At 44.4% G+C, this 9,797-nt stretch overlaps 1 protein-coding gene across 1 annotated transcript; it reads left to right on the forward strand.

The window, feature by feature from the left end:
* The first annotated feature begins 881 nt into the window (after window positions 1-881).
* Window positions 882-6,078, forward strand: LOC141996293 (interferon lambda-3-like). Its single transcript, XM_074968280.1, has 5 exons — window positions 882-1,037; window positions 2,092-2,169; window positions 3,202-3,345; window positions 4,290-4,370; window positions 5,552-6,078. Exons 1-5 carry the CDS (start codon window positions 882-884, stop codon window positions 5,648-5,650), a joined length of 558 nt encoding a protein of 185 aa, XP_074824381.1. The 3' UTR covers window positions 5,651-6,078.
* Window positions 6,079-9,797: the final 3,719 nt, after the last annotated feature.

Here is a 9,797-nt window from a genome sequence, read left to right on the forward strand (position 1 = left end):
AAACCACTGTCCTCCCGCCCTTCGCTCATCAGTGATGACTCGCAGAGTCACTCCTGAGGGCGGGGGAAAAATGAATGAAAGGGCTGCTCGGTGGATCATTACGGTAACACAGCAAATCCGGAAGCTGGTCAATGCTAAGATTAGAAACAGAACTTGCCTACTCTAGGCAGGGAAACCTTGCATTGTTTGGTCATGATGTCCTGCAGAGTTTCCCTCACCTGGGAATCCCTGGTAGTGGCACACGCAACTCAGGAGGGCAGAGGGTTATGAGCTAGATGCACCTGCCGTACTTTCACTTTCCAGTTTCCATTGATTCGAGCCGTATTAGATCGTGGGTTTTTCTCCTTCGACAAAAGGAAAACAAGATTTCATTTTATTTTTTCCTAAAGAGTATAAAAGGAAGAGCAATGGAAAAGAGAGGCTACATTCACAGACCAGAGGGAGGCCAAGCAACCCTGAGGAAGAAGAAGAGACTAAAGCCATTTCCCAGCAAACATGCTCCAAGGTACGTGCCACGAGGTCTGGGGCGTCTGTCTAGCACATGGGCTTACTAGACTGATCTGCTGTGATCTACTCTAAAGAGTAAGGATCAAACATTATCCGTCCCTCTAAATCTCTTACCAGTTTATTTTTTATTATTAGTGCTGGGGACCGTAAATTAAGAGGCCTGATCTATTCACAAATGTTTTCAGAAGAGTTGAGTTTGGTCAGCTGTGATCTTTGGGGTCAAGCCACCAATGTATATATTTGATTGTAGCCCTCATCTTCCTGCACCCCTTTTTTCCCCGCCTTGTCAGACTGTCAAAAATACAGTTTATAATCCTTGTAACCTGGAAATGGAGTGATGTGTGTACTTCCCCTTTCTGATTCAATTAGGAAAAATGGTGGCTTGCAAACTGCTCCTTGTCCTGACCCTATGGACAATGTCTACGGAGGCCTTTCCCAAAGGGGCTCAGAGGAAGACGTGCCACCTCTCAAAATACAAGTCCCTGCCACCCCGGGAACTGGAGACCTTCAAGAATGTCAAGGACAGATTTGTAAGTGCAAAGAAGACACATAAGTAGGGCAATAATGGCAATGTGGGTGCTAGGCTGTAGTTTCAACCGCAGCCTTCTCGGCATATTACTGTGGGCAGATGAAATATGCTTCGGTAAGTTTGGGGTGTAGGGTTGCAGACAAAATAGAGAGAAGTCTCTCTGTCTGGATCTTCTTTGTTGGTGATCCCCCACCCAGTCTTAGTTAAGAAAGGGCAAAGCTCAGAATGTTCTGATCCGGCAAGAGTCAGAGAGAGGCAGAGTCATGGACAGGGCAGGAAGGTGGGAACTGATCTAAAGCAGAATCACAGATTAGACAATAGCAAGGGAAGAACGCCATTCTTACTATTAGAAAGGAGCTAGGAGGGAAAGAAGGGGCAACCTGTCTAAGTGGGTGTTCCTGATTCGAGTCAGTCTAAGGAGGCTAGGGCCTGGCCAGCTCGGATTTCTTACAGAGTCAACCATCCTTAATCTTAAATCTCAGAAAGTTTTGAAAGGGGTTCAAACTCTGTCCTGAGTTACAATCAAACCTAGAGAATGAGAGCCAGTTTTTAACTATAGGCGATCTTTCCCTTCCAAACAAAACTGAGTCTAGTCCTTTAAACAGACAATCTGAGGAACCCAAATTCATGTCATGCCATCAAGCAGCATTAGAGAGATCAAGTCATTTATTTTTAAGTCGTGCAAACATTCCACGTTAACCAATGCTGACGCGGAGGAAGTGCACCACTCAGATGAGCGGTCAAGAGTTAAAGGATGCCGCTTCTCAGTTAAACTCCTGCACAAATGCAGTTCACAACCTGAAACCAGCAAAGCAATATGACAAGCCCGTGTTGTTGACATCTGTGCCATATTTGGCACCTTCTCGGGAAGAGCCAGGACTCTAGTACAGCAGCATTCTTAGGGGATCGAGGTGTTGAGTCAAATTGTGCCAGGATTTTGTACCTTTGCATGGCTGAGTGGGGTTATATGATGTAACTGAGGGCTGAATTTGGCACTTTCTCCCCTGCTTTGCTTCCTTTACACATATCCCTGTGTTCTTGTTTTGTGCCTCCAGGAGGATATCATGCTGTTGTCAGACCGAAAATGCAACACCAAGATTTTCCACCGGAACTGGAAAGTCAAAGAGCTGTCGGTAAGAAAGACCTCTGCCAAGAGAGACAAAGTTACAAAACAGCACTTGCTTTTTCCAAAGTTGCAGTACTGTCTCTTTCTAAGCTGGATGCTGATTTCACGTGATCCTTTTGTAGAGTAACATGGAGAGGGAATTTATTCCCAAATGACAAAGGTATCATCTGAGGTTGGAATCTGGCCCTTTTTCTATATCTATATTTTGTATACCCTTAGGGCTGGGAAGCCAGACAAATGTTGAGACTGTGGATCAGTTTAAATATTGCAGCAGAATATTTAGCACATGGTAAGGCAAGCCACTGAAAAACAGGGGCAGGAGACAGAACAATATATTGCCTGGCTTCAGATGGCATCAAATAATTGAGCCAGGGAACAATTTACATCTCAGCATCTCTAGTTTAGCCCTGACAAATTGAAATCACTGTTCCATGTTAATACAAGGCATGATACTAACCTTATCCTCAGTGCTCAAAAACCAAAGGCTTTGTCACCGTCAACTCATCCACATCTGTCTTTACCATCTATTTCCAGACTGAACTTGGTTAACCTCCCTCACATACGCAGCTCCAGGTCATGTGGCAGCAAATCCTTAGTTTCTGTGTCTTGGTTTCCCACGAGAGAATATTTTAGTTCTCTAAAACCATATTCACATCAATGTACAGCCAGTCTGAAGATCCAGAAAACGTTCCCCAAATCACCAGCAAAAATAAAAATAAAAAAATACTTGCACTGCCCAACTATGTCTTCAGATTGTAGTAACGTAAAAAAGGTTTGAGATTGATCTAAAGCACAAAATGTTGTTGGATTCCATGGAAGGAAGGTGTAAGCAACAGAGTCCAAAGGTTCGTGATTAGCAGGCTCTGTTTACAGAGTGGATTCACACCTCCCCTGCGTCTTAGGTCTCTTCCCAATGGCCACGGCTTTGGAAAGTCTCCTGAAGCAGGCCACTCCTACCTGCTGCTAACACAGACATTCCTTATCTCCCTGTCTGCAACTCCCCTGGACACACTGTTTTACCTGCACATTCTCTCCCTAGGTGCACGACAGAGTGATCCTGGTAGAGACGGAGCTGCACCTCGTTATTGACGTGCTGGAGAACTTTGGGGATCCCAGTCTGTCTGAGCAGCTTGTGAAGCCATTAGAAATCCTAAGGCACATCAGAGAGGACTTGAAGAGCTGTGTGAGTATTGGATTGCAAATGTCTCATGCCACAGTGGGTCTGGGAGTTGTGTATTGAACTCCAAACAGCACTAATTTCTTACATGGATCCAGGATCTAAGAATCCTTGGGCCAGCAGGGCCGGCTCCAGGTTTTTTGCCGCCCCAAGTTCCGAGAGCGCAACTGGCCAAGCGGAAAAAAAAAAAAGGGTGGCCGGAATGCCGCCCCAAGCACGTGCTTGCTTTGCTGGTGCCTAGAGCCGGTCCTGTTTGCCAGTAATTGTGGACTTTGGTTTCCACCACCATTTATAACAATGAAAGTGTCCGGATTACTTAGTTGCTGTATGCCGTGCTCATATACATGATCTAATTAGCTAATTATCTTGATTAACTAGTTAGGGACAGATGATGCCTGGCTGCTCTCTACTGTGCAAGCAGCTATGTCCCCACCGTCGGCTCCTGGGCTGTAGTTTGGTATCACTGCAGACACTGTGCTCTCTTTAGCACAGCTACTGTTGTTTCCATGTGCCCCCCAGAACATCGCAGTGGAGGTGGGGAGGAACTGGGAGGAGGCAGACCCATGGATGGCTGCATACACTGGGGGAGTATGCTGCACTCCTGTTCAGCTCCAGGGCATATTCGGTTTCTATTAGGTGGAGTTCCTCCCAGAGCTCCTCTGGGGAGCGCAAGGCATACCTCCCCCTACACAGGGCCATTCCCACAGTGTCAGTAAAGCCATTAGTTAATGCTTCAAACACTTCTGAAGTAGAACAATATCATACAAATGCTTGGTATTATTAATAGAACATGGAAGGTTAACATGGAATCCACAAGTGTAGAGAACTAGATAAACTCAATCAAATCAAGATCTGCCTTGGGCTTGTACCGAGAGGAAGGAGGCTCAGCCACTGTTCTTGAAATCTCGACTCATGTGCCAGTCTGCTTCATGTATTGATTTTCTTTTCAGGCCAGACATCAGCCTCACGGCCATCAACGCTCCCAGACGCTGACTAGCTGGCTCCTAAAATTCCATGCCGCCAAGAAAATGGTGAGTACCTTTGGCAAACACACAAGACAAACTTTCATCACATGTTAGTGGAACAAATCCATACAGGATCACCAGCTCCATTCCGTTCCCATGGGGCCAGTGCAGGATGGTGTCCTGTATATTGTCCAGGGCCTTCTGCTGTCTAGGTGTCCTGAGACTGAATTAGTTCAGAAAAAAGCTGGTAAATCTCTCACATCAGGAAGGGTTGTTACATCTGCTGTCAGACTGTAACAGACCAGGCATCTAGAAAACACCCTTTACCTTGTGGCCTAGTTTGGGTCCTCCCATAGGATGCAAATAGCAGAATGAACACGTGGCATCTGATCCTCCATTGCTCTGTACCTTGTGGAATCATTTATATTTGTGCAAAATGCTGCTGACTCTGAAATCCCCCCTCCCTCACACTGCTGGCAGAGCTTTACACCAACTTCCTGTTCGCTTTGAAGAGGTGGAGATGCTGGGCTGGGCAATGGGAAGAGGCCCAGAGATCATTCATTCATACAGGTCTGCCAGTGCCCAGGCCTTCTTAGCAATCAGATGTAGACAAAGATAATACCCATCAAGTTGACTGTTACCCCAGATCATTGTGCCTTTTGCTTCATTCAGACTCACTGCTTAATGTAATAGACTACAGCACACATTGTTATATACTTAGAATTACAGAACATTAGAGCACCGTGTAAATGAGTATTTACTTAGGTTCGAGTGTTTGTAAGGTCTTGTCTACGCAGGGACATCCAGGAAAACTAATCTGAGTTAACTAAAGATGTGAGTTGGAAGGGGATTAGTTAAACTGCATTAAATCCCTGTATGGATGCTGTTATTCAGAGTTAAAGCGATCTCTGGAAGTGAAGTAAAGTAACCAAATTAAGACCACTTTAATTTTGAATGAGGGTGTTCACACAGGGATCTAATGCCATTAATTAACCCACTTCAAATTCACACAGTTTGTTCAGATTAGCTTTCCTGGATGTCCCTGTGTAGACACTGCTCTGTTCACCCTTTTTCTGCATGCTCTGTGCTCCCTATCTATATATACCCCCTTGCATCAGGCCTTTGTCCAGTAGCTTTCCCTCGCCCAGTGTGAGCCAGCCATTCTCTTTATCTATTTACACGTCTCTCCCATTGCGAGCCAGCCATTCTCTGTTACAAATGTGTTCACTCCCTCTCTCCTTTCCCAGGAAACTCCAGGGTGCCTGGAAGCATCTGTGATCTTCAATCTCTTCCGACTCCTGAACGAAGACTTGAAGTGTGCAGCCTACATGGAGTTCTGCACCTAAACGCAAAGTCTTTACACTGTCTCACCTCATGTGTCTAATCAGACACTGGAGAGCCCAGCGAATGGGAACCCTGAATCCTTCCTACAGGACACTGTATTTTAACCAGGCATGATGCTCTTTCTGCCTTGGCATCTTACCACGGATACCCATCACCCATGATCTCTGAACAAAAGATTCCGATACAACTGATCTTCAGGAAGAGATCTCTCCGACTCCAATTGACAGTAGCTGATTGGTTGTAGCTAATTCCCTAAGTGCAGCTAAAGTGTATGGCTTGTTCCTACTGAAATCAATGGGAGATTGGCCATTGATTTCAGTGGGATTAAAATTTGGCCCTAGAGGATAGTATTATTTATTGTATTGGTTGATTGCTACGCAAAAATATTTGCCAATAGTATGTTGTGTTGCTGTTATTTATTTTAATTTAAAGGACTAGTTTTTCCCACCGTTTGTTTGATTTACAGACTAGTGACTATTTCATTATTGTCTTAGAAAGATGCTGGAAAATGCAATAATGTTGATGCATGGAAGGTGTTGCTGTATTAGACAGATTCCGAGAATCTATTTTTGTTTTACTGGCTGACATAATGTTAAGCCATCTGATGCGATCCTTATTTACACAAATCTGATTTGTATTTAAGTTATTTATTGTATCTATCATTTTTATGTGCATATTTATCAAATGGGCTATTTGTATAATATTTAATGTAAAAATGGAAGATGTAAAATTAAAACTGAAATGATATAAATTGATGATTGATCCTCTACTTGCTGACTGCATTATGTTCTGATCTCATCACCTCCAAAAAATAGAAAATAGCAAAAGTCATTAGAGGCAGGGAAGTACTTCCCGATGAGGAGAAATTGAAGACATTAATGCTGCTTAGATTAGCTGGATGGTGAGAGGGGACATAACAGAGATACTTGAAATAATGAAAAGTCTAAAGTTATAGGTATCTTCCCACGATAGCAAATCCCAGGGAACCCCTGGTGGCAGGACTGAATATTATGCGGCCTTTAAATTGGGCAAAAAGCACCGACTACAATTACTATCCTATACTTATCACAGTATATGTGACACACTCTTCTAGAGTAAAATGCTGCTGTTTTAACTGCAGCCTGATTGTAACATGTATTGTTTTTTGCTTCCTTTTTATTTGTACGCATTGATATCCATGTGAAGACACAGGTCTGGGAAAACTATTCAACTGCTCTTGCAGAGTACATCGTGGCTGCAGTTTGCCCTGTTTTTGTCTGAGGGGGATAGATACTGGGGATTGGCACTCGGGAAACCTGGATTCTATTCCCAGCTCTGCCACTGACCTGCTGGAGTGGTGGATGACGTTGGGCAAGTCACGTCTCTGCTCTGTACCATCTGTAAAATGGGAATACTGATACCGAATTCCTTTGTAAAGTGCTTTGAGAACTACCAGTAAAAAACACTATGTAAGAGCTGGGTATTATTAATATTATATAAATTTATATTATATTATATAAATGGACTCTCTGTGGGCCCCTTGTCATGTGTCTTATACCAGCGCCTGCTCTGAACTCTGTTGTCCTATACCTTGAGTAGAGATCTACACCTGCGCAAAGTGGGTGTAAATGCTACCAAAGCATAATGGTAGTGTTGCACTGGTGTAAATGACAACAGAAGGTGCAGGGCAATGGTGACTGGGCTATAGACTCTCTTTGAGCCATCTGGAGACAGTGGTCCAAATTCAAGGTGATATGTAAGGGAATGCAAATTACACATTTCTAGCCAACTGTGAATCCAGCTGGGTCTCAGGGAGTCTGAGTCTAAGGGCATGGCTACACTTGCAGATGTAGAGTGCTGGAAGTTAAACCAGCCCTCGGAGAGCGCAGTAGGGAAAGCGCTGCCGTGTGCACACTGACAGCTACAAGCCCACCGGCGTGGCCACATTAGCAGCTCTTGCAACGCCCCAGAGAGCAGTGCATTGTGGTCGCTATCCCAGCATGCAAGTGGCTGCAACGTGCTTTTCAAATGGTGGGGAGTGGGGAGTGACAGGGAGTGTGTTGTGTGTATGTGGCGGGAGAGAGAGTGGGGTTTTGGGGGACTGAGAACATGTCAGCATGCTGTCTTGTAAGTTCAGACAGCAGCAGACTCCCCCTCCCCACTGCCTCTCTTTCTCGCACACTCCCAGCAGCAACATTCCACACGAATTGTTGTTTGTCCCGGAACAGATAAGAAACGGCGCTTTGAAAGGGCATAGCCACATTCCTACAGCTGAGTTCAAAACAAGGACAAGAGTGGCCACTTGACTTAAGGGGATTATGGGACGTTTCCAGAGGCCGATCACAGCGCAGTCATGCAACACCTCGTTCACACTGACGCCGGGGCATTTCAGCCAAGGTGCAGCAAGCGTTATGCTTCTCATGGAGGTGGAGTACCAGGAGCGCTCCAGCCGCAGAGTCCAGGCACTCTAAGTGCCTTGCCAGTGTAGACAGGTCGTGAGTTAGGGTGCCTGGGGCTGCTTTAATGTGCTCTAACTTGCAAGTGTAGCCAAGCCCTAAGCTTTGTCTGTATCTTGTGTACTGAGGGGGCCAGAGGAGGACACACATTATCCCAGCTTAGATTCCCTTAAAGCTTCCTAGATTCATTATGAATTTGGAGCATAATATTCATTAAATCTGTGTTTCGTCCAGGAACATCCTGTAATTCATAGCCATGTCCAGCCTAAAAGACACACACTATGTAAATCAGTTCTCTCTCTCTAGGAAAGACACCCACAAGCATGCACACACACACAATTAAAATGTCTTCGAAGGCCATGTAAAAAGTGGGGTCTGGACTTAAAAATAACAATACTCGTCTTTGATGTAATATATCACAATATTGCATCAGCATAATGGAAATTCGTATCCACTGTGCATATTAAGTTAAACTGTGGCATTTAGCCACAGCCCTGCATTAGTGGCAGGGCTGAGTAACTCTGCCCTAAAGGGGAGGCGTCAAAAGGCATTTGGTTTGCAAGAAGCACATTTTCTCCTGGATTTTGCTGGTTATGTGGGGAGGTGGCGAAGAAGTAATTTGCTACAGCCCTCTTAAGGGGATACAACATATCCTGCATTCAGGGGTAGAACCATGGCTCTGCTTGTTTCGTTTTTTCCACCTCCTTTTTGAGGGTAGCCCATGAATTTAAGTACATGCTACGTTCTTTGCTGAATCGGGGCCTCAGTATTGAGTTCCTGGTGCTTATCTGCAGAAAAAATCACAATGGTCAAATGCAAAAATGTTCCCACCAACCTGAACAGGAAGAATATCCTGAAGAAGCGTTTTGAAAAGTTTGGGCAAGTGGAGCAGATTTATTGCACACACGGGAAAAACTCTGGCAATTGTGTACTTCTCGGACCATGAGAGTATTCAAGACTGGAATCTTCAAAAATATATCTATTGCATATAATTATAGGACCAAAAGGGTCTACTGCTCTAAACTTCCACTTTTGAAAGGCCTGACTAGATTGTACATGCAAATGAGTTTGCAAAGGTGGTCTCATTTTAGTCAGATGAGAAAGTTTGTGTTACAAACCATTACAGAATTGTCAGTCTCAGATTCGGACAGGCCCAAAACTGGGAAATCAGACATGTTTACAGATCCAAACAGAGATGTTTTGCCAGAGCTGTGTGTAAATGGCACAGCTCAGGTCTCAACTTTGCCTGACTCTCTCAGTGCTATTTGTCCCCCAAACTCATGAGCACAAAATAGTTCATAGTTTACAAATAGAAAAGCCTTCAGAGGGTGCAGGATCAGCCCCTTAATACATCTCCCTATCCGTATCCTAAAATATATCTTCTGGTCTTAAACCAGACCAGCTGAATGTCTTTTGGCCTGGGGCTTCCATTGCATCTGATTTTCAGATATTTTCCTGTATATTTAGCCTAAATATTCCTCTTCTAAATTTCTTCTTGGTACTTAACGCTCAGTCATACACACTTGCATGATGCTCAGTAATTCCTCTCCATCCTTGGAGGTTTACAGCCTCCATATATTTGTAGATGGCTGTCCTATCTCCCCCAAGCTGTTGCTTAGCTAAGCTGTATGTTTCTAACTCTTAATGATAGACTGTCAATCAGTCTCCTTTAGGCCCTTACTAATATTCATTGCTCTTCTCTGTTCATTCATCC

This window comes from Natator depressus, chromosome 11, assembly GCF_965152275.1.
Source record: "Natator depressus isolate rNatDep1 chromosome 11, rNatDep2.hap1, whole genome shotgun sequence".
Taxonomy (NCBI): domain Eukaryota; kingdom Metazoa; phylum Chordata; order Testudines; family Cheloniidae; genus Natator; species Natator depressus.

Coding starts and splice junctions, on each gene's coding strand:
- LOC141996293 (XM_074968280.1), top strand. CDS start 882: ATGGTGGCTTGCAAACTGCTCCTTGTCCTGACCCTATGGACAATGTCT. Junction 1,038..2,091: donor AGAATGTCAAGGACAGATTT/GTAAGTGCAAAG, acceptor TTGTGCCTCCAG/GAGGATATCATGCTGTTGTC. Junction 3,346..4,289: donor GAGAGGACTTGAAGAGCTGT/GTGAGTATTGGA, acceptor TTTTCTTTTCAG/GCCAGACATCAGCCTCACGG.